The 25,148-nt window shown below is 43.9% G+C and overlaps 1 protein-coding gene and 1 long non-coding RNA gene across 4 annotated transcripts in view; one reads left to right on the top strand and one right to left on the bottom strand.

Moving 5' to 3' along the window:
* The first annotated feature begins 19 nt into the window (after positions 1–19).
* On the top strand, positions 20–9,621 carry LOC118991622 (uncharacterized). The gene is made up of 3 exons (XR_005067457.1): positions 20–172; positions 6,880–7,029; positions 9,542–9,621. It is a non-coding gene; the product is annotated as an uncharacterized LOC118991622 (long non-coding RNA).
* The window catches only part of BICRAL (BICRA like chromatin remodeling complex associated protein), an 83,655-nt gene continuing 65,745 nt past the window's right edge, over positions 7,239–25,148 (bottom strand). For all 3 annotated transcript variants that reach the window (XM_037052884.1, XM_037052883.1, XM_037052892.1), the window contains 7 exons: positions 21,049–21,154; positions 20,170–20,267; positions 17,865–17,926; positions 17,136–17,281; positions 15,522–15,616; positions 13,633–13,735; positions 7,239–11,051 (listed from right to left, as the gene is read on the bottom strand). In XM_037052884.1, the coding sequence (XP_036908779.1) occupies positions 10,264–11,051; positions 13,633–13,735; positions 15,522–15,616; positions 17,136–17,281; positions 17,865–17,926; positions 20,170–20,267; positions 21,049–21,154 (1,398 nt within the window). In that variant the 3' untranslated portion in view covers positions 7,239–10,263. The remainder of the gene's footprint in view (positions 11,052–13,632; positions 13,736–15,521; positions 15,617–17,135; positions 17,282–17,864; positions 17,927–20,169; positions 20,268–21,048; positions 21,155–25,148) is intronic.

Raw genomic sequence — 25,148 nt, 5'->3', positions numbered from 1 at the left:
GTGGAGGGTGGGCTCTGCTCTCCGGCTTCCGCTGCGCCGCGCGACCGCGGAAGGGAATATCGGCAGCTTCGGGGTGCCTTCGTCTTCTCGCGCGCTGCAGCAGCAGGGCTGCGGCTTTAGCTCTCACGTGTGGGGGGAGGTGTTGTGGACGACTTAGGATGGGAAAATGCAGGTTTGATTCTGCCTGCCCAGCTCCATCAGTGAGCCCTTTATCTGTATCTTAGTTTCCTCTAGCCATGCAATGGGTGTAGTAATGGATTTTACCTAAAATCATCATGAGGGCAATATGAGCTATTTCACATAAAGCGCTTAGCGCAGTCTGACGGTAAGCAGTCAACAGTTTGTTAGATATCACTGCTGGGCCGAAAACTAGAAATTCTTCTTTGTCATCTCAGCACATTCCCACTTACCACCTGGAATAGGCTTACTTCTTTCTCGGTCTTCATAAAACAAGGAAAATAACTCACATTCTCTCTTCTGAAAACCTCCAGAGCATCGCGTGTCGAACATCAATGTGCATAGGAGCCACTGAGGATCTTGTAAAATGCAGGTTTTTATTCAGGAAGGGATGGGCGATTCGAGAAGATCGTTGGCATTTTTAACATGCTTCAAAGTGATGGGGGCTTCAGGTCTGTAGACTAGATTTTGACTAGCAAGTTTCGGGTAGTCCCTTTCTCTGGATTCCCTCAGCACATCATTATATTTTTTATATCCCTGCCCCCCCCCCGCCCCCCACACACCCAAGATACTAGAAAGGCAGAGACCATACCTGCCTTGCTCATCCCTGATCCTAAGAGTCTAAGCACTGGTGTCTTGATCTCGGCACGATCGGCATTTTGGGCCAGATAATTCTTTGTCGTGGGGGCTGTCCTGTGCACTGTTGGATGTTTAGCAGCATCCCTAACCTCCACCCCCTATGAACCAGTAGCACCTCCAGGCCAGCTGTGACAAAACTGTCTAGGCATTGCCAAGTCTCTGGCACAGTGTATTTATCCTAAGGGTCTAAAGTAATGGTATTGTATGACAGTCAGCACTTGCAGACTATTGTACTATTTGGCTTATTTCCTCCCCCCCCCCCAATTAGATTGGGTGCTCTGAAAGCAGGGAACTTATCTTCTACTTCTCTGAATCTTCTACAGCACCTGTCAGAACAACGGGCACTGTGGGGATCATACTGGTATGTGTCCTGTAACTAGTGCAGCCAGAAAGATAGTGCCCTGCTCTGACCTCAGTACCTGCTGAATGAATAAGGACAATACAGTCTTCAGGGTCACAGACTGATGTGAGGCTTACTCTCACTCCAACCTTATCACGTGTCTCTGTAAAGAGCCAGAACCAGGAGGGTCACCAAAGTGTAAGACATCCTTTAGACAGTGAACAAGGAAGAGAAATAAGTCAATATTTTGTAATTTCCCCTGTCTATAGATAAAATGTAGGTTCTGTGGTATTGACGTACTCGGAGGAGGAGGCATTTCAGGGATTTCAACAATACTCCTTGCTGAAAAGACTGGGATTCAGGAAAGGTTTCCCATGCCAGCACATGGTGCCTGGAGCATAGTACTTGTCGGTGCCAAAGCCATTGTTCCACCAGACTGGTCAGAGAAAAGGGGTGGAACCCTTTCTTTTTTTGTCTTTTTTTACGAGGTTTTATTTATTTATCTTTAGAGGGGATGGGAAGGAGAGAGGGAGAGAAACATCAATGTGTGGTTGCCTCTGGTGCATCCCTTGCTGGGAACTGGCCTGCAACCCAGGCATGTGCCCTGACTGGGAAACGAGCCGCAGTTGTTTGGTTCCCAGGCTTGTGCTCAGTCCACTGAGCTACACCAGCCAGGGCTGGGTGGAGCCCTTTCAACCAAAAATTGTTCACTAACTGAACATGTTCACTCGGCTTTTGCCATGTGCTCAAATAGTAGGTGAAGTACAGGTTTTGGTTTTTGTTTTTTTTCAAGGTGAGGTTCTGGATGAGAGTGGCATGGGCATTTGCAGCCTTATAAAAAAAATAACTCTTTTTATCTTGTCCTCGGGGCCTCTGTTCTCTTGACCGCTTCAGTTGTCCATCATTAGGTGATGATGACGTTGTGGAAGGCCGTGCAACTATCTGCAGTGAGGTAGGTCTTCAAGTCCCCAAATCTCAGCGGCAGATGTTTTTCGTTTTTTGGCCTGCTGACATCCATTCCCATTTCCTAACAGTCTCCTGTGCACTGGTCTGTACAGGCTTGTGGGAGTAGAGTACCAAATCCATACGCTTGGCCTCCGTACGCAAGTTGAAAGTATCTCTGGGAGATCTGTTCCAATCTTCCCACATGCCCAGTCGGAGGGCCATGAGACCCTGAACTTTTTCTCTTGGTATTGAATCTGGAGAAGTAATGATGGGAGAAATGTAGGTTTGGGACAAGACTTTGAAGAACTTCCATCTGTGAGGAAGACCTCTCGGAGCTTCCTTGTTCCTCTCCTTCTCAAGCCTGGTGTTTTTTTCAAACTCCCCTTCAGTCCTTAGACATCCTCTAAAACTCCTTTACGCTAGTTAAGCAGATCGGTTTCTGTTGCTTGTAACCAACCAAAGGATCCTGATTATAATATTCCCAACATTTGGAAAATATCTGTATTGTATTGTGTTTGAAAAAGCAAGATACTAAGCAGGTCTAAGTGGTCCTAGTAGTTCTAGTTTTTGGCTGTAGATGTAGTGGTATGTGATATTTTGGGAAGGATACATAAGAAAGTATGGATGGGTGTTATTTTGGGGAAATGGGAGTGGGGCCTGGAATGGGAGCAAGATTTACATTTTGTAGTGCGCCCTTTGTGTGTCACGTAGTTTTTTAGTTTAACAAAAGCTCTCTGGGTTCTTGTGATTTGTCTGTTTCAGAAACTACTTGACTATTTTTTTAATATATTTTATGGATTGTGCTATTACAGTTGTCCCAATTTTTTCCTCGTTGCACCCCTATGCCTGCTACCCTCATGCCCTCCTGTGACCCACCCCCTTAGTTCATGTCCATGGGTCATGCATATACATTCTTTGGCTTCTCCATTTCCTATACTGTACAGACTAGACAGGGGGACATTTCCTATATCCCCCCGTTTATTCTGTACCTACCAATATGTACTTCTTAATTCCTGCAACTTTTCCTCCATGCTCACCCTCCCCCCTCCCAGCTGAGAATCCTCCAAATGGTCTCCATACCTATGATTCAGTTCCTGTTCTGCTTGTTTGCTTAGTTTGTTTTTTAGATTCAGTTGTTGGTAATTGTGCATTTATTGCTATTTTAATGTTTATAGATTTGATCTTCTTTTTCTTAGATAAGTCCCTTTAACATTTCATATAATAAGGGCTTGGTGATGATGAACTCCCTTAGCTTTACCTTGTCTGGGAAGCACTTTATCAGCCTTCCATTCTGAATGAGAGCTTTGCTGGATAGAGTCATCAAAGTGGGAGGTCCTTGCTTTTCATCACTTTGAATACTTCCTGCCAGTCCCTTCTTACCTGTAAATTATCTTTAACTCTTTGCTTTCCTCTTGCTGCTTTTAAGATTCTCTCTTTATCTTTAACCTTTGGCATTTTAATTATGGTGTGTCTTGGTGTGGTCCTCTTTGGGTCCCACTTGTTTGGGCTTCCTGGCCTTGTATGTCTATTTCCTTCACCAAATCAGGGAAGTTTTCTTTCATTATTCTTTCTTTCTTTCATTATTTTTTCAAATAAGTTTTCAATCTCTTGCTCTTCCTCTTCTCCTTCTGGCACTGCTATGATTCAGATGTTGGCATGTTTGGAGATGTCTCAGAGTCTTCTTATACTATCCTTATTTTTTTGAATTCTTTTTTCTTCTTGCTGTTCTGGTTGAATGTTTTTTTCTTCCTTGTGTTCCAAACTGTTGATTTGAATCTCAGTTTCATCTCCTCCACTGTTGGTTCCCTGTGGATTTTTCTTTATTTCACTAATGCAACCTTCATATCTGCTTGGGTCTTTTTTTTTTAAGATTTAAAAATTAGAAAGTTTATTTTTAGAGAGGGGAAGGGAGGTAGAAAGAGAGAGAAACATTAATGTGTAATTGCCTCTCATGGGCCCCCTACTGGGAACCTGGCCCAAAATCTAGGCATGTGCCCTGACTGGAAATGGAACTGATGACCATTCGGTCCACAGGCTGGTGGCTCAGTCCATTGAACCACACCTGCCAGAGCCTGACTGTATTTTTTAAGACTCCTTTCAGGGCCAGCATTTTGTGGCTGTCTGAGTCGACCCCAGGACCCCTGTGCCAACACATCCCACAGTGCGTCATGTCAGTATTCTCTGCACTTTGGGGTCACTGGGAATTCTACTCTTTTTCACTTGAGCTAAGTGAGCAGTGCCTTCTCAGTAAGGCCAAAACACCACACCCAGCACACCTGAAATGCGCTCTCTGTAGCTTCCTATCCTTCTTGGGTAATGAATCGTAGTTTCCACGCCTTTTTCTTGGATAATGACTCGTCTTGCAGCCTACTTTGGTTTCGAGCTTTCCTTGTTGCTTCCTCATTGAGCACCATGGCTTACCAGGCAGCGTGTGGGAAAGACATTGTAGCAGGTCCTGGAATAACATTGTTTCGTCATAACATTGAGGAGATGCTGTAGGAATTTAACTCTTGTTTATATCAATTAAATTATGGTAGAATTGGTTTTGTTACATGTCGTTTCACCGTACTTTCAGGAACCTCTCAATGACCTTAAGTGAGGATTTACCATAGGGTGAGGGCAGCCAGATTAGCCTGAAGTTGGAGAAGATGACATGGACAACAGCTTTTGGTCTTGAGAAACAAGCATAAGGGAGCGAAAGTGGGAAGGAAAAAGAGAACAGGTGAAGGGCAGCAGCCTTTTGAGGGTCAAGGGTAGACACAGGAAAACTAGGGTAGGAAGGAGACTGCAGTCCGTAAAACTAAAACCCAAACCTCTTCTGAATTGTTTCAGGGAAAATGGAACAAACCTTTTCTGAATTGTTTCAGGGAAAATGGAACAAACCTCTTCTGAATTGTTTCAGGGAAAATGGAACATTAGCTTTTTCTACCTCCCATACTTCTCCAATAACACCTCATTTCACACCTACGAAGTGGAGGGTCAGGACAAGTCTTCCTAGTTTACCAGGGAGGAAGCTGAGGCTGAGAGTGACCCGCCTGAAAGTGTCTGATTGTGTGTTAGGTGAAGTGCTGGTACCCATTTCCAGATTCTGCTGCCAAAGGCACTTTCTATCCACAGCCTTGCACTGCTTTCTTTGACCTTCAGAGAAACGACTTTTTTCCATAAGGATCTTCTTGCCTTTGCAAATGTCCAAGGACAGGCTACAGCGCATGCCTACAAGGGAGACAGATTAGGATTTCCTATAAAGGTCTTTTGCCTGTAGCGATGTAGACACAGGCTGTTCGTATAACAGAATCCACTTTATGCTGCCAATGTGCCTCTGCCGTTTGTGTGTATACTGAACCAGGTTTCTCCACATATCTAACACTATAATTACTAAATTCACTTATCTTAATTCCTACAGAAAGGGGTTTCTCCCTCTCAAAGATAACCCAGGAAACTGCACGAAGAACCAGGGCACGGAAATAAGGCTTGTAGCCCTTACCAAGTGGCAGTCCTAAAGAGGTGTGGTCCTGGTTTCTTTTCTGTGCAACTCCAGTCAGTTTCCAAGTGTAATGTAGTTATTTGCTTGTTTTCTCTCGAGACTGTGAGCTCCTTGAAAAGAGAAATCCTTCCTCCCTGGCTGGTGTGGCTCAGTGAGTTGAGCGACTCTTTGGTTCGCCAGCCTGCGAACCAAAGGGTCACTGGTTGGATCCTCAGTCAGGGTACATGCCTGGGTTGTAGGCCAGGTCCCCAGTAGGGGCCGCGCAAGAGGCAACCATACACTGATGTTTCTCTCCCTTTCTTCCTCCCTTCCCTTCTAAAAGTAAATAAATAAAATCTTCAAAAAAAAAATCCATCCTGAATTACACACCTATCCCCTGTGTCTGTAGACTGCCCAGCTGGATCCCTTGAGGCCCTCACTCTGTCCAGGAAATGGGAGAGCACACGGGGCCTGAGCGGAGCCATAGCTGGACCCAGGCTTAGTCCCTTGAGGACAGCACAGCTGGTCCTACTTGAGTGATGCCGTTTCAGAGATCCCCAGATGGTGGCATTTGTTTCTCTTCCCTTCTCTTTACCCCCAAGAATCTATTGGCTACTTTCTCCCCATCAGGGAGTACTAGGGTCCCTCTCTAGAAACAAAGCCGTGCACACATGAGGCTTTAACCGTCTTCAGAGCAAGTGCCTGGTGCCTCCTCTGGGCCTGCCGCTGGGGAACAGACCCTAAGTAGCCAGGTGGCTCTTCTAACTCCTCACTCATGGGGCCCCCATTGCAAAGGGCTCAGAGAGGGACAAGAATGTCATGTTGGACACACATTTATCCTTAGCCAAAGAAGCTTGACACCAGGGCAGCACTGCAAAAAACATTAAGGGATCCATCCAGTGATGTAACGATTCCTGCAATAATTATTCTAATTTCTGTTAGTTATATGCGGACAATTTCCTATTTATGTTATATACTGATTACTGCTGAATCTCGTGTTCATGACTGCTACTGCTTTCAGGGCAGGGGGAAGCAATGAAGCCATAAAGTAAGGGTATTAGCCTGGATTCTAGGCCCCTAGAAATACATTTCATCCTCTGGTAGTGTCCTTAACAACCTGGGTAGAGTCGTACACATGAGGACAAGAACTCAAGGGCCTCGTGGTGCTCATTTTACAGATTAGGTTACAGACTTTTTTCTCAATATCATTTGGTCAAAGGTGTGACTCCAAAGAGAAACATGTTAATTCTGGAACAAGTCTTAAGTAAAACAGTTTTATTTTCCTCTTAGCCTTCCTTTTTCTTTTTTCCCTTAGCCTTCTTGTTCTGGCAGAAACAACATGGAAGACTACATGGAAGAAAACTTCCTGCGGATTGAAGCTCACTGATGTAACTTTCAAGTGACCTCCTTTGCCCTTCCTTGGTTATGGAAGGGCCCCTGTGACAGGAGCGGGACGAGGCCAGAGGTGCGCGTGATTAGTCTTTGTCACTGACCAGCTTTGTTTAATTTGCAACTGTTTGGAAAGGCCGATCAATTAAAATCCTGCCCTCTCACTGGTTAGGCTCCTTTTTGGCAATGGGAAACATATTTTACACTCACACTGAACACTTACCCTTTTCTTCTGGGAGAAGCAGCCATTCCTACTTGCAAAATCAAGACAATCACAGTTGCACATTTTCCCAAATCTTTGGCTGTATTGCAATGGTTGGTTCATTTTGTAATCTCCAACTGAACATTTCCTAACCATGGATTAACAATATAGTTACTGACTGGTTTCTTTAACAGTATTTATCCAACATAACAAAATAAACTGCAATTTGTTATACTTTTTTTTTACAAAACATTTTATAAATATTTTTACAAAATGTATACAAAGCAATTTCAAGTGAGACATACTATACAAATGAAGGTATTTAAGCAAATAAAGCCCACACCACACTGACAGTGAGTGACGCGTCCTCTTTTAAGTCAAGTCAGTCTGTAAGGCCTCCCTAATCTAACAAAGTCTACTAAATTCTTCAGAGCTAAAATAGTTCTTTTTTCGTAATTGCCAGTTTAAAATTTGCTTTACCTTTAGGCAGTACTTAAGGACACAGAAAATCAAATGCTTAATAACAAGTCCACACTTTTCCACAACAACAAAAAAAAATGATTTTTGTTACTGAGTACAAGTAGTTCTAAAACTTAACTTTGACTATGAACCTGAACAGTTAACTGAATGTTGGCCACCCGAGGCTGAGCTCTCTTACCCTTCGCTGGAGGGGGCTCGACATGCAGGTTATGACCTATGCGCACATAACCTAATCACAGGAGTAAAATGCATTTCATAATCTTCATTTGCCGTTATCTAGAATCTTTCCTCCATAAAAAGTAAACTTACATATAAGGACACAGAAATTTACAAGTTTCATTTTGGTAAATCTTAGGCTCTCCTTTTGCCAGACAAGTGTTAGGGCTTAACAACCCTTTCAGATGGCGTACGGGAAGGCTGGGGCTGGAGGCAGTGGGACAGGTGAGGGAAGAGGTATGACAAGTGTACACAAAACTTATCGTCTCTTTAGAATTCCACTGATTCGCAGTAATTAATGTAGCTCATTAGCAGCCTTCATGAAGGCTTCCAGGTATAAAGTTGCACAACGAGAAGAATTTGATCAGGAGGGACTATCTTTAAGACTTGCTAGGAATTAGGGGGGTATGAGCCCTAAGGGAAGAACAGCCTATGAAATCAGGGGTTCAGGACAGGCTGTTACCCTAGTGCTGCCCGAACTGAATGTTCCAACTGGCAACACCAACTTATCTTTCTAACACATTACAATAAAGGAAAAAGGGGCAACCTGCAACTTGGGCATTGGCACAAATAAGGAAAAAATGGTGACCCTAAGATGGCCCAGATTTTCCAATTTCTGTTGGCCAGAGGTGGAAGTGGGGAGGAGGTACCCCGCTGTCAAGAAGACTGGCTGTCTCACAGGGTGCCTTCGTATGGGGGACACGGGGCAGGGAGAGTATGGTCTTCTGTTGCTGTGTTTTCTAGTAATCAGAGGCCTTCCTTTCCATCACAGGGCAATCTGGAAAATAAATGTCCAACATGATGACAATGGGAGTCATCCCCATTCAGGGACAGCCAGAAGCAAATCCTGGCGATGTGTCAGAGTGGAGACCAGTGGGTGCACCTCTGAAGCCAGAGAGATCGAATGAGTGAGCGAGTGCGTACACAGAAGGGGGGATGTGCGCACGCGCTGTAACCACAATGACCTCCGGATCGGAACAGCTTGGGCACGTTCGCATATACATGTGTGACAGTACAGGTCAAATACCACCAGGCGGCTTTCCCACTGGCAGTACATAACTGATGGTTACAATGACACTGAGTGAAAGTATCAACCGAAATGGGGTGACCTGGGGCAGGTACAGAACCAAGGAAAATGGGGAAAGCTCCCTGAAAAGAAATATAAATAAATAAAGCAACAAGTCATGTTCACTAATATGAACATAGGCCAAACACAAGCCATGACAGGGCGTGTCCTTTGGCTCTCAAGTGGGAATCCCACGTCTCAGATCTCTCTCTCCTTTCTGTGGTGGGCTGGCTGGGTACCTTTGGTTTGTTTGTGTTTTGGTAATGATTGCTCCTAGAGGTGACTACTGTTCTCAGACAACAAGAAGCAGAAACAAGGCCAAAGTCCCCTTAAGGATTCAACTGAAAAATTACAACATCGTTTTCAAATGAAAGTGCTTTGACACTTGGCTATTTGTGGTGGGAGAGGGTGCAAAGACAGGTTAAATGAAACAAAACCCAGCAACAAACAGAAACGTACATTGTATGTTGACTATATCCAATCATAAAAGGTAAAATGCTTGTTTTTTCTCAATAGTTAACATATATATGCTTTTACATATATACATATTATATTCCTCATGGCTCTATCCTGGCCTCCCCTGTACACTGTGCCATTAACTGGTTTCCATTCTCCTTTATTTAGCTTGGTGAAATGATCTCAAGTCATGTCATTAAGAACAGAGCATTGCCCACATGAAACCCAACATGGATCTGCTGACAAAGTGCGAGGTTTTGCTCCAAGAGCATTGGGAAAGCACTCGGACAGTGAACAAGGAAGCCCTGCAGACGCCCTTATCGGGTGCTGCCCCCGCGCCGAGCGGTCCCCCTCGTGGCCACCAGCATCCTGCTGCCCAGACGTGGCTGAAGGGGAGGGACCTTGCAGTCTCCCCTCCAACAACAAAAAAACCCAAAAGTCAAAATTTTAAGATAAAGTGGGGAATTCTTTAAAAAGTAGCTTCTATCAGTCCTATTTGATTTTCTTTAATAAGCCTATTCTTTTCAAATGACTTATGATTGTCAGAACTTTACCCAGGGCCAAGTATACTGTGATCTCATTGAGTTACAGTATTAAAAAAAATAAAACAGGTAAACAAACAAAAAAAGACTAAAAGCGCTTTCAGAACACTTGAAATACGTAGGGCCTGTCAGACTGCTTTCTAACAAGGATTAACTTTACGAAAGGATCTCCCTGTAACCACGATGAGTATTGCTCTTAAACAAAGAAGAGAGTTGAGATTAGAAAGGATAACCTGTGATGAAAGATCAAGCAGTCCTGGGGACAGGAGACCGGTTCCATTTGCTTTTGCCAGGAAAGACTGTAAGGTGTCTGGGGCGGGATCGGGGGTGGGGGTGGGGCCGCTGCTACTAACACTCTAGAATACTATTTACAGCTGCTTCTAAAATGGAGTCAGTTTCTACAACACCTTCACTGTGGTCCGGGATGAACTTTTCCAGGCAGTTTTCCTGCGAAGCCATTGGAGAAAAGTTGGGGAAATCTAACTCAACAGAGCCGCTAATGGCGGGGTCACTCTGGGTCTGCCGCCCAGCCTTTTTGAGTTCCAAGATGTTTTTAAACGTTGTTTCCAAACTCTTAGTGAGCTGGAGGTCTGGCTGCGGCTCGCCTGACCCTTTCATGATGTCTGTGTGTAAAACTTCATTCTTTGGAGAATTCCTCAGAGTTTTGTCCTGGAAGGAATTGTTACACATCATCTCCAAGTGAGAATCTGCTAGTGTACTCGAGAGTTTGTTCTCGGTACCATGATCTGGTCTCGACGAGGTTCTCCGGGGCCCTTCGGGGACGGGAGTGCACTCGCTGCCCTTCGCGGCATCTCTCCGGCTGCTTTTCTCTTCAGATGCACTCCGGTACTGAACTAAGCCCGCTCTGTCAAATTTCAGTGCTTTGTTGAGGCATTCAGTTTTTTTAGAAATGTTTCCTTCCGCGGAGACCACGATGTGATTAGGCACTGGATGAAATTGGTCATGATTCACCGGTTCTGCCATGCCTGGTTTGGCTCGGTCTCTGCTTTGGGCCTTGGCTGTTAGATGGAGAGAGCTGGTTGTTTTACTGCCTTGCTGGTCACTCCTGCCAAACTGCGTCTCCTGAGCAGCTTTATCAGGTTTGAAGGAACAGCAGAAATCAGCTTGAAAACCCTCTGGAAATGGGAACAAAAATAACGTTAATGAATGAAGGAGAGATTAGGGGCAATACGACAGACCCTCAGTGCCTCAAGTGCAAAGCCATCCTGCTCCAGCCCTGCCCGCCCCACTGAGATAATCTTTCATGTCCAAAAGGTACAGGGTCACAGGAATCGAGGGGGCACCCTGTAAATGTAACGGGGCTGTAGGGCCACAGCCTCCAGATGAGCAGCTCAGACCTCTCTGAAAAGATAGCTGCTGGATGACAACAGGAAAAACCAGACAGGTGAAAAGCTCCATTTTGATTTAATCTCTTACTGTTACTTTTAAATAGTTTTTTAAATTACCAACTGCTTTGAAACAGTCTGAAAACAGAAATTAGATGCTAGTATCAGCCTGGTTTATTTCCTTGGGGCACCGAGCTCTAGAAGGAGGCTTTGGCAGGGCGTGGTGTGCCTTTGGGTGATGGAACTCTAGTCACTCTGGACATATGTGAGGGGACCTGGCATAATTAGCTGCATTTTGCCAGTAGCACAAAACAAAGGTCGATACTGATCCAAAATGACATCTGCTTGGAAGGACACTGGGGTCTGGCGGCACTGAGTCTGTGAGTGCACACTGAGCTGAGCCAGGCTTGAAGAGCCACAGGCAACGGCAAGAGAAATGTTAGTGAGGATTTAGGGGGGTTGAAGGTTACAAAGGATGGAAGTTAGACTGTCATTATTGCTCAAGGGCAGAGAAAGGGTTAACTCTTAAGTCATGAAAGTGAAATAGGGCTGGGGTGACATCTATAAACCCACAACCATGAACTTGTTCACCAAGTCCCCAAATAATAAAAGTCTAGCAGATACAGTCTTGAAACCTCAAAGGCTGATTCCACCCAACAATTGGATGTGCTGGCACAATACGGAGGGGAGAAGCCCCAGGCCACGCCCTCGCCCGAGGGGCTGTGACTCCGAGTAAGGGCTTCTCCACAAACCCAGTTCACCTCACACAGCAGAGCTCAGGCTCTGAGGAAGGTCAGAAACCTATCCTACGCTGTGCCCTTCCTTTTTGGAAAGATGTGAGGACTCTCCTAGGTACACAGCAACTCTGTTGGACTCTCCTTTTAGACTGAGTGCAAGGGCTGTATGTTCTCTTTGGAAATTTCCTGAGCCACACCAAACACAAGGCAGAACCTCAGTCTTTGTCTTCAAGTGTCAGAAAGACATCAGCAGGATGGGAGCAGAGCTGCAGGAAAACACAGCAGTCCTCAAAGGCCGTTTTGTTCAACACTGTTTTCTGTATCACTGATGAAAGTAACAACCCTATTCCCCATCGGGGCTGCTGTCCGTGTGGACTCGGCATGTTCTCCCTGTGTCTGGTTGGGTTTTCTCTGGGGACACCAGCTTCTACCCCGACCCCAAAGACATGCATGCGACGTGAACTGGGTGTCTACAGTGACCCTGAGTGTGTGTGTGCGCGCGCGATGTGTCCTACCATGGACGAGTGTCCTGTCCAGGGTTGGAAAGGAATTACCTTGTTTTTATCAATCTTTCTTAAATGCATGCAGAGCTCACATTTATTTCAGTGTTTAATATTAGAAGTGTTTTGGATCTTTATTTAGAAGTTCACGTTTCTGTAACCAGAAATACACCATAGGAACATAACTCTTTTTTTTTTATATCAATTAGCCTATGGTAATATTAGTTTCCTCAGACTAGTTTTGCATAAAACCACAGTTTCTAAGAAACTACAGATATTAAGTGAGAACTTACTGTAATAGTCCAATATAGGGGAATGGATTAGTTAAGTATCAAATTAATGCACTAGAATTTATTAAATATTATTTTGAAGACTTTAGCAACATGACAAAAACTTCAGATGGTTAAATGGAAGAAAATTAGAGTGAAATTAGCACATGACATATGATTATAATACATAGAAATGATACAGGACTATGGGAACCAGAACTGGAAGAAAATTTGGAGAATAAATACATTTATTTTATAAGATGGTGAAAGAATGGGTAAAATCTATGTGGCATTAATTGTTATAATGTTATTTGACTTAAACAATTTTAGAGGCTAGAAACAAGTACAGAGATTTCATTTTCACAAGGCAGAATGCGAGTCAAATCTAACAGGTGCACACTTAGCAGGAGCAGGAAGCTGACGGGTGAGAGAAAAGTGCTTAAGTCACAATTACATCACAGTTTCACAGCTTGTGGGCAGGGAGCATGTTTTACTGATTTTCCCTCCAACAATGCCCTCTATATAGTAAGGTAACTCAGTAATTTGCTGGTGTTTAATTGCTTCTAGGAGGGCTTTGGATTTAATTTAGTTCTCAAAAGTTAGAAAACAACTGAGCAGTATAAGTTTACAATGGGGAAAAATAATTACTAAACCGAGTGTAAAATTCTAGTTTGGATTCTACAGAACATAGACCTTTTCGGAGTATTCATATCCTGCTCTCAACTCTGAGTTTTTTCTCCCCAGAATTCATGTTCTACCTTCAGGTTTCATACCAAAGGTGGGTGCAGAGGGACTCCCCAGAGGCCCCGCCCCCCCCCAGCCACAGTGAGAGCGCCCCTCTGCCTTCCCCCCCGACGCATCTTACCAGGGTCCACAAGTGCCAGGCGCTTGTCTCGGGACAGAGACGCTCGTTCCTCCTGGTTGAACATTCTATCGATCATCACCATCTCAGCAGAGGGATTGATCCGCTGAAAATAAGAGAGTCCAGTCATTTCAGGTGCCTTTTTTATTTTCATTTTTTTTCCTGGTGCCTTTTAACAAGTGCAAACATCTCCCTGTACCTCTGGAACAACAGAAGTGATCAGAAATGAGAATTCAATGTCTAAATTCAGTCATGTCTCATTTAGTCATATTTTTCCTTGCTACATACGATGCATTTTTAAAAACTGTGTTTTTTTTGGGAAAGGATAATTTCCACATTGGTACAAAATTCAAAAAGCACTAAAGGGGGTGGGAAAAGTAACCCTTTCTTTTCCGCCTCTCCTGTGCGTCGCCCCCACCCCACCTCCGGAGGCGCCCCCAGGCTTCACAGTTCACTGCACTCCTCCACAGACATGTCATGCACACGCACATGTATGTTCTTATTTTTTTTGGTATTTTTTGCACACAAATGGTAGCAACAATACACTCTGTTCTGGTACCTTCCTTATTTCCCCTTCTGCTGATAATATTTTGGAAATCTTCATTAGGATGACCTTTTACTTTATACTCTGCTATATTTTAATCTGTGTTTATTTTATTAAAGCTTTCCTTAAAACTATTTTTTTGCTGTACAGAATCAAATCTTAAATTACATCTCTAGGTCTTATTTAACATGAAAATTCATGGCAGATACAATTTGACCACATAAGTGGTCCTCTTCTTAAAAATGTTATTTGACTTAAACAATTTTAGAGGCTAGAAGAAAGTATAGAGATTTCATTTTTACAAGGCAGAATGCAAAAATAACAGAGTCCAGTCATTTCAGGTGCCTTTTTTATTTTCTTTTTTTTTCCCCCGGTGCCTTTTAAACATCTTGTTGATGTCTCAGAGTTTTGTTTTAGACATGGTTGTCAATATAAGAACAACTATTGCAGACTTTGGAGCCATCATTTTAAGTAAAAATATATACATTTAAGTAAACACGAACACACATAATACATATTTACATGACAATGTGTATGTGTGTAAGGTATACCACTGGTCCCCCACAGCACATGTCCAAAGTTGATCTCGAACTGAAAACCACTAGTAAGAGATGAATTTATAGATTAAAGCTCATATGATTTTAGAACTGCTTATAAAATCTCAGAATAGCTTTGATCTCTCCATCATTTCCTGAGATATCTTACTCCTTTCTCCAATGAAATGGTGCTTTAAAACCAATTTTATTTCTTATATGAAGTGATGAAAATGTTCTAGAATTAGTGGCAATGGTTGCACAATCGGGTGAATGTTCTAAGAACCATCAAGTTGTACATTGGAAAATTAAGTGTGAATTTTACAGCATGTTAATAATTAAAAACAGGACAAAGTCAATGCTAACTCTGCCGTCATCCAGTCTCCTCAAATGTCACTTGGAACAACTGTCCCTGGCTGTGCCCCCGTACTCTTCCGTGTCTCTGGGCTGGTGAGAGGCAGCACCCAGCGTTCGAGTGTGTGGACCGGGGGTCAGGTGGCCCTGGTCTGCATCCTGGCTGGACTAGTTACCCTGCAAGCCCACTGGCTATATGATCTTGGGAGAATTCCTTAGCCAAAGCCTTGGGCCCCTATAGGAACAGCCACAGCAGTACTGATAGTGATCGACCATGTACAGTGCCGGTTACTAGCTGCTGTTAATGTTACTAACAGTCAAGTGTAAGGTTTTCCACAAACTTAAGTATCTGTGCCTTTTAAACTACACTGGGAAAATGCAGTTCCCTGGAGTCTCTCTCTGAACTAACAGCCCTGACCGGTAGACTGTAATAAACAGACACGCTTAGGAGCAGAATTTACCATGGCGTCTTCCAGGAGCAGGCATCTGTATTTGTTAAGCATAGCTTGGGTCCTTTTTAGGAGCTGAGTGGCAACTGTTTCAAATTCATTGTCAACTTTAAAAAGAGAGAGAGAAAACAGTCAGAAAGTGCAAATCACCCACTTGGCCTTCCATTTCTTAGGATAGGACCGTGATGCATTACTCTTCCACTGTTCACACATGTCATATCTGTGCAATTTTCTCTTCTTAGGTAGCTTTTCTAGGATTAAATGCAATGCTCCTGCACTGCTCTCCCTCACTGTCCACTGCTATGTGAACACAGAAAGTCATTTCGATATTAGCTCATATTAACTTTAATTAAGAAGTCAGCCCTGGCTGGTGTAGCTCAGTGGATTGAGCGCAGGCCTGTGAACCACACGATCGTGGTTCGATTCCCAGTCAGAGCACACGCCTGGGTTGCAGGCCAGTTCCCAGCAGGGGACTCACGAGAAGCAACCATACATTGATGTTTCTCTCCTTCTCTCCTTCCCTTCCTCTCTAAAGATAAATAAATAAAATCTTGAAAAAGAAAAAAATATTTAAAAAAATAAAATAAAAAAATAAAAATTACTTAACATTTAAAAAAAAGAAGCCAAAAACACAGTATCTTTAATATCACCTATAAGAGAAAACCACGTTACACAGACAAGCAGCAACAGCGAGCCTCCCCTCTCCCCCAATAGCACGAAAACCCACTGCAGCAGTGCAGCCCTCCTGTCTGGGCTGGGCAGGCCGGCCTTAGCTAAGGACACAGACTAGTTCGGGGCATCTCGCAGGTCACAGTGCTGTGGCTCTGTCTTTGTCTGTTGGTCTCCAAAGGTCTCACATTTCCGACTTCACTCTTCCCAGACTCTCACAGCCCTGTTTAATTCTGGATCTGCACCTTATTCCCTGGACCTCCCAGGGAAGCTCATGGTGGACTGACTGAGATCCTGAGACTCAGATTAGACTCCTGCCAGGGGAGCTGACCCGCGGCAGCGGGGGGAAGAACTGAAGCAGTGGAGGGCAATGGACGGTGTCAGTGCCAAGAATGGTGATGGGAAGGAGGGCAGAGCTAAGCTGCACGGCTGGGAGAGGCAGCAGGGCCAGGCATGAAAATGGGCTGAGTTCTAGGTTGGGATAAGGAGTCTTCATCCTTAACCTTTTTTTGGCCAGTTTCTTGACATACAACGATGCTCTGACTCATTTTGGAACCTCAAAGAATTCTTTCGGGGGCTGAAGGATTGATCTAACTCATGCAATCGGTAGTTAGAGCTAAGGGCACACATTCTGTCTAAACACAGAACTATGCCTAAATCACTGTGAGTACCCAGTGCAGAGCCATCCCACGGCAGCCAGCAATGCAAACAATGCTTTGCATTCATTGCCCCCCAAATCTGACTCTGACATTGGGGTACCCCCACAGAATAGTGAGAAGAATAAGTCACAACCCTAATCGTTGTGGACTGGGAAACAGAGTAAATGGGGAACAAGTAGGTCTGTCATGAAAAACAATGACCTGGCTACCATGTGGGGGCTCAGGGCTCTCCCTCTCCTGTGGGGAACTCTCAGAGGGGCCTGGGATCCAAGGGCCTCTGGGGTTACAGTCCGACTACCTTTCCTCAAGTCTTCCTCAGTGGGCATGGAGCCCTGGCACACGTGGTAGGAGAGCAGCCTCTGCACCGCGTCACTCAGCGACTGGAACTGACTTTTATCAGGCGTCACAGCGTGGGCTTGGTCCCTCTGGAGCTGCTGGAGAATGCTGGAAAAGAGAAACTGCCCGTCAGTGAGAGTCCTGTTAAGAAACTGAATCCTCTGCATGCAGAGAGAGAGACACACACAGAGCTGGTATTCTTGACAGTGCAGTAGTTCTGTTTTTCTTCAGTTTTATACTTTGTATACCAGGGTGAGTTTAGAGTTTGGTCTAACTGTCTCCACAGGTGACTCAGACTGTGGCCCTCAGAAGCCCAGTGTTCCCACCAACCACTCATGTGCAGGGACTCACAAAGACCCTGGCAATGCCTGAGCATCGGCCAACTAAGCTTGTGCTAACACTTCTGTTCTGAACACAGGAGTGCACCAAACCATGCTTTTGGCCAACCAAACGGTATGTGGTATGCTAAAAATGCAAAAAGCTCTTCTGAAGAACAAAAGAGCAAAGAGTAGGCTCAAACTACACTTGAGGTATTTATCAGTCTTAATGGAGACAAACTATAGGAAAAGAGTTTTAAAGAACATTTAAAAAATATTATATATATTATTATAACCTGACTTGTGTTGTACATGTATTGAAGGTTAGGAACCTAGAGAAACATTCAAAATGGGTCATTTCCAAGGTCACTCACAAAGCTCCCTTAGTTAGTTGTTTCGCAGCAGGCCTCTTCTGTCCTCCGGAATGACCATCCACCTAAACACAAAGCACACCCTTTAGTACTCCCTTTTGGTGGAAAAACAAGCAGAATAGCCCTTGCTGGTGTGGCTCAGTGGGTTGAGCACCAGCCTGCAAATGCTGAAATGCTGCCGGTTCGACTCCCGGTCAGGGTACAAGCCTAGGTTGTGGGGCAGGTTCCAGTTGGAGGCGTGCAAGAGGCAACTGATCCCTGTTTCTATTAGATCTTTGCACATCAATGTTTCTCTCCCTCTCTTTCCTTCTCTCTGCCTTCCTTTCTCTCTAAAAAATAAAGTCTTTAAAAAAGACAGAAAGAATAAGCAGAATACAGTTACACATGAAGGTCCCTGTGTTTTGAATACTTTCAGCTCCCTATCAAGAGCATGTCCTAACAATGTGGAATTTGACCTGCTAAAAAATTAAATAAGCAAGTCTGCATGCCCATGCAGTGAAATTGCCCTGTGTGGAGATTACAGAAAGCTGTCCTATCAGGTCCTTGGAATGACTCAGCTTGGACTGCACAGCCTGACCCCAGCTTCTTCTGCAAATGCATCATTATATCTGTGAAGAAGAATGTTTGGATCCTAAGTCCACGAACATCTGGAAATCCAGCAGCTGTCCCTAATTCATTTTCTTTCTTTCTTTTTTTAAAAATATTTTATTTATTTATCTTTAGAGAGGAAGGGAAGGAGAAAGGAAGAGAAACATCAATGTATGGTTGCTTCTCATACATCCCCTGCTGGGAACTGACCTGCAACCCAGGCATGTGCCCTGACTGGGAATCGAACCATGATCGTCTGGTTCGCAGGCCCGCGCTCAATCCACTGAGCTATACCAGCCAGGCCTAATTCATTTTCTCAGTGGTAAATAAGGGAGCAAACGCCGTACAGTCAGAGGTGTGATCCAGCAGGCATTTCCATGTCATGTCACATTAAGGAAACAAATTTGCCTAATGAGAACCTGAGAACTGAATCAGTGGTTCAGGCAGGCCCAGACTATAACAAGTTCATTAAACTATTAATTGCTCAGTTTGATGGAGAAGTAACTAAGGCCTTAGCTAGTGATTTTCAACCTTTTTCATCTCATGGCACATATAAACTAATTAGTAAAATTCTGTGGCACACCAAAAAATATATTTTTTGCCAATCTGACAAAAAACAGGTGTAATTTTGATTTATTCACACCAAACAGCTATTTTGTTGGCTGTTGTCATTTTTTTACTTGACAGTCTAAGGGGAAAGAGGTCAGTGCCCCTGACTACGTAGCCAGGTATTGCATGTTTAACAATTCTTGTCACACACCAGTAAGAATCGCTGCCCCAGTAAGCTGAAAACCAAATTTTTCTCCCTTCTTTTTTATTTTTAAAATTTATTTATTTATTTATTTATTTTTTAGAGAAGGGGGAAGAGAGGGAGAGAAACATCGATGTGCAAATGAATTGATAAAAACAGGGATCAGTTGCTTCTCACATGCCCCCAGCTGGGGCCCTGGCCTGCAACTGAGGCATGTGCCCTGACTGGGAATTGAACCAGCAACCCCTTGCTTTGTGGTCCAGCATTCAACCCACTGAGCCGCACCAGCCAGGGTTCCTTGCTTTTTATTATTTATTTATTTAAAAAAAGATTTTATTTATTTATCTTTTTAGAGGGGAAGGGAAGGAGAGAGGGAGAGAAACATCAGTGTATGGTTGCCTCTTATGCGCACCCCCTGCCGGGTACATGGCCTGTAACCCAGGCATGTGCCCTGAGTGGAAAAAGAACCGTGATCCTCTGGTTCGCAGGCCTGCGCTCAATCCACTGAGCTACACCAGCCAGGGCTCCACTTGCTTTTTAGATCAGTGGTTGAGTTAAAAGCCCATAGGGACTACTTCATACTTTCCTAGTTGTTATTGCAGAAAAAAAACATTTTCTCAGCATGAGGAACAAATTCACTTTTGATATGATAATAAGCAATAACATTCAAATGTAAACTACATTTTTGAGTGCCTAGTATGTGTTGGCTTCTGGTATATTATTAACTCGTGAAAAAATGATAGCACTGTAAACACGTGGCAAGTAGAATGGACACCTTCATCCTATAAACGTTAACAACAAGGCCTGGACCGCTGGGGAGGTTTCAGTGAGCACATCTTTATGGACACACAGACACCCGGCTGACTACGTAGGCAAAGCTGGGCAGCAACAATGGAGCAGAAGATGACAACTACGCTTTCTCTCAATTATGCTGAATATTAGAAAGAAGCCAGGTAAACTGTGTTCTACCTGCACAGCAGGCTGGCCAGGCGGTGATCCAACTTTTTCCTGCTGTGGTTGTGTGGTTCCTAAGGACGCTGGTGTAACTTTGCTTCCAGAATCCTGCCCTGTTAGAATTAACACATGAGACAATGTTCAACAGAAAGAGTAAATCAGGCCCATCGTATAACCTTTGCGTCCAATGTCTGCGGAGGGTAGAATATTCCAAAGGGATGTCTTTATCACGGATGCTTGATGTGATTAGGAGAGCAGAAAGTTCATTTATCTACGAACGCTCTAGAGGCACAGGTTAGGATTATTAGAGGCTATTTAGGTAGGAAGTAGAAATAAATAAAGAAAAGGTGCCAATGCCACAGTTTCAAATTATATAAGGTCTGAGGAATAGGCCTCAAGCCAGTCATCTGTTAGTATTACCAAGACCCAACATACAACTTAAGGAAAGGGAGGCCTAGTTAGGGGACTGACTAGGAGTGCTCATGTTTTTATCTTTCTAGTACTTATGGAGCAATGCAGGTGTTCGAAGCTTTCGAAAAAATGGAAGACAAAGCCTACAGTGTTTTAGTCTCAGAGGGATTCTAAATATACATACATAAAGCAACATGAGGACAATCACAGAGTCACCTGTGCTATATAACACTACTTTTATTGTTTCTAGCAGCACACTTTTTTCATATAATTTAATGCATCATAACTTAATTAGAAGTGCTTTTTACTTGCTTAGTAGTACATAAAAATGGTGCTACAAATGCCATGTGAAAAGGATTCAGAAAAAAGAAGTGATCAGAGTAGAGGTGAGACTGAGTCAGGAAGACTGAGGTGGAGAGAGGGGAGCAGGAAGCACGTCCCCGGGTGCTGGGAGGGCAGGGACGCGCTGGGGAGGCTCCTCACCTGGCAGCGCGGTGCTCAAGAGGCCAGGAATCTGCGCTTGCCGCAGGCCGTCTGGGGTCTTGGAAGCAGAAATGGGTGAAGTCTGATTCAAACATTTTTTCTGAGCCTGTAAAAAAATATTACCAAGATGGAAAAATTAATACCATGACTAAAAGTTTTAATAGATTCCTTAAAATGCCAACCCAGCCCATTCATTAATGCCTACCTGACACCACCTTCGGGTTAGATGACAAGACAAAACAAATGTTTTAAAACATTATTTTCCTATCACGTTGGGAGACTTGCGAGAGTACCCTGTACAATCCGCAGGCACACTGGCCTTTGCAGACACTGTTCAGTGGAGGCTGAGTTGATACGGGCCTGCTTTCTCACTCATGCAACAGTGCTCCCGGTGCTGAGACCCAAAGGCTGAACCAGGAACCCAGTTCCCGGCCCTGGTAATTAACCATCACACCAGCGAGGTCTGTGACCCTGCCAATCAGTGTCTATGCGGCGTCTACGCTGACTCTGAGCGCCTGCCCGGACCGAGGGCCAACCCCAATCTACTGCCGAGACTCGCTGTGCCTCCTGGGCGGATGGCCTACAGTACACTGCAGGCCTGCTGCGTGGTCTGGCTCCAGTCTGCATACTGGCCATGTCAGGTGGCATGTTGCTGGGAAGTGTAAATTCAACTGATTATTAGCTTACACAGATATTATTAGAGAAATTAGTCTGATGTTTAAACTGTTGTGTACCTCTTTTGTATAAATGAGGAAGATGAATTAGATGATGTTTAAGGACTATCAAATTCCTTTTCACTCTTAAAAAATCTGTTATCTCTATAATCATTTAAGGTAACCAATAAAGGGTTTTTTAATTATTTTTCAATTTTTGATCCTTTGCCATTACTACTTCATAATGCCTTAGGTTTTCAGAGTTTTTCCTTCAGTTTTATATTTTGTACAGTAGACTTATAGTTTAGTCTAACCATTTCCATGGGGGCCTTACATGTCAACCTTGATTAAAGTGAAATGTTCTCACCGACCATTCATTAGTGGGTGTTATATAGACCTCGGCAATGCCTGACCCGCTGAGCACATGTTAATTCTGAGCAATTAAACAATTAAACAATTAAATGTCTCTTTGGTTCATTCTTGTACCATAAAAATGAAGAGGGACTGGACCTCACCCAACAAAGACTGGAAGAGTCTTAATCAGTATGGCTCAATTAAACTCTTATTAAAACTCTAAAAAAACCTGACTTCTCACTAAGATGGAGATGTAGATAAACACACTTTGCCTCTGCACATCTACAGCAAAAATTACAACTAGACTCCAAAACAAATAGTACCCAGATTTGTCAGAAAATCGAGCTGTGTGGAAGTCCGACAACAAAGGGTTTAAAGAAGCCACATCACCCAGACAGTAGGAGGGGTGGAGATCTGCAGGCCCAGAGAGTCTGCAGAAAGGGCGGTCCCACATTCATGAGCAGTAGATAAAAATCAGGAGGGATACCTCTGGGCAAGCGATCCCATACCAGATCACCGAGCCCAGGGCTCCAGCACCAGGAAGATAAGTCCCCATAAATTCTGGCTGTAAAAACCAGTGTGCTTTAGGGGTGTAGAAAAAACTGCAAGATTCTCAAGAGACTCTTCTTAAAGGGCCTGCAATGGACTTAGGACCCACGCAGACCCACCCGCTCTGGGATTCAGCACCAGGGCGAGAGCTGGAAGGGCACGACTGGCATAGGGGAGAAGGGGAGAGTGCTAGGAGACAGCTTCCTATATAAGAAAAAGATGATCAAAACTATGAACATTAAAATGGCAACAAATGCAAGACTGTCAACAACTGAATCTAAAAAACAAACTAAGCAAACAAGTACAACAGAAACAGAATCACAAAATGGAGATCATTTTGAGGGTAATCAGTGGGGGAGTGGAAGGGGGAGAGAGGGGGGAAAGTTGCACTAATTAAGTACAAAATAGACAGGGGAGTGTTAAGGAAAGTATAAGAAATGGAGCAGCCAAAGAACATATATGCACGACCCATGAACATGAACTAAGGGAGGAGATTGCTGGAGGGAATGGAGGTACCAGGTGGAGAGGGACAAAGAGGGAAAAACTGGGACAACTGTAATAGCATAATCATTACAATATATTTTAAAGAACTCTAAAGAAAATGCCTGGGCTGGTGTGGCTCAGTGGATTGAGCACAAGCCTGTGAACCAAAAGGTTGCCAGTTTGATTCCCAGTCAGAGCACGTGCCTGGGTTGTGGGCCAGGTTCCCAGTTGGGGGCACATGAGAGGCAACCAATTGATGTATCTCTCATGCATCAATGTCTTTCTCCCTCTGTTTCTCCTTCCATTCCCCTTTCTTTACAAATAAATAAAAAAAATATTTTTAAAAAAATGAGTGAATGCAGTGTGCTCTCTCTGGAGTGTGCCCACACCTTTCCCTCCCTTCTTCCTTTCTTCCAGTTACTTTTGCCTTTCTCTCTCCTAAGCTCCAAGGGCCCTGCTTTTGCCTCTATAACTTTTTTCCTGAGCCCACTCTGTCCTGCTGGCTCACCTCTTCTACCTCTGCGACTTTCTAAATAAACTTTTCTTATGATTGGAAAAAAAATGGATGAATGAATTCCACTGTAGCAGAAGTCGAAGGGGCCTGACCCTCCCAGCAGTCCTTGACTCGCTTCCGTCCCAATCTCCTTCTACTCCTATGCCCATAGAGGGACATCGTCCGGAAGTAGTATTTACAATTCTGTTGTTTTTACTGAGGTCTTAGAGAAGACCTTCTTTTTTTAATTTTTAAAAAATATATTTTATTGATTATGGTATTACAGTCACCCCATTTCTCCCCTTCACTCCCCTCCACCCTGCACACCCCCTCCCGCCCACATTCTCCCCCTTTAGTTCATGTCCATGGGTCATAAGTTCTTTAGCTTCTACATTTCCCATACTATTCTTGTTTTCTCCCCTGTCTATTTTCTACCTACTGTCTATGCTTCTTTTTCCCTGTACCTTTTCCCCCTCTCTCCCCCTCCCACTCCCCTGCTGCTAACCCTCCATGTGATCTCCATTTCTGTGGTTCTGTTCCTGTTTTCTGCGGTTCTAGTTGTTTGCTTGGTTTGTTTTAGGTATGGTTGTTAATAATTGTGAGTTTGCTGTCCTTTAACCGTCTATGTTTTTTATCTTCTTTTTCTTAGATAAGTCCCTTTAACATTACATATAATAAGGGCTTGGTGATGATGAACTCCTTCAACTTGACCTTATCTGATAAGCACTTTATCTGCCCTTCCATTCTACATGAAAGCTTTGCTGGATAGAGCAATCTTGGATGTAGGTCTTTGGATTTCATGACTTGGAATACTTCTTTCCAGCTCCTTTGTGCCTGCAAGGTCTCTTTTGAGACATCAGCTGACAGTCTTCTGGGCACTCCTTTGTAGGTGAATGTCCCCTTATCTCTTGCTGCTTCTAGAATTCTCTCCTTCATTTTTATCTTGGGTAATGTAATTATGATGTGCCTTGGTGTGTTCCTCCTTGGGATCAACTTCTTTGGGACTCTCTGAGCTTCCTGGATTTCCTGGAAGTCTATTGCCTTTGCCAGACTGGGGAGGTTCTCCTTTATTATTTGTTCAAATACGTTTCCCACTCGTGGCTGTTTCTTTTCCCCTTTGGTACCCCTATAATTTGGATGTTGGAATGTTTAAAGGTGTCCTGGAGGTTCCTAAGTCTCTCCTCATTTTTTTGAGTTCTTGTTTCTTCCTTCTTTCCTGTTTGGTTGTTTGTCTGAGAAGACCTTCTCCTGAAATGCACTTTCTTCACAGAGAGGCTATTATTTCGTTGAGCACTAGGCCCCAAGAACTCTGCTTAAATCAATGTACAATTTTAACTCTTTAGACCCCCATGGATTATCACGACACCACGAGTCAGAGTACTTAACATGTTGACTTGACCTCTGTGGTACAGTTTGAAAGAAGCCAATTACTAATTAGACAGATGATCTGACCACAAATTTGGTTATCAATGCATCCCTTGGGTTGATTTCTGACAAAAATGGGGAATTATGAACAAAAAAGGGGTACAGGAAGGTATCCTAGCAATGTGTTCTGATCATAAATTCTT

The sequence above is a fragment of the Sturnira hondurensis genome, unplaced genomic scaffold, assembly GCF_014824575.4.
Source record: "Sturnira hondurensis isolate 20B ecotype Veracruz unplaced genomic scaffold, ASM1482457v3 Scaffold0000880, whole genome shotgun sequence".
Lineage (NCBI taxonomy): Eukaryota > Metazoa > Chordata > Mammalia > Chiroptera > Phyllostomidae > Sturnira > Sturnira hondurensis.
The sequence above is the reverse complement of the archived record's forward strand: the minus strand, read 5'-3'. Positions and strand labels throughout refer to the sequence as shown.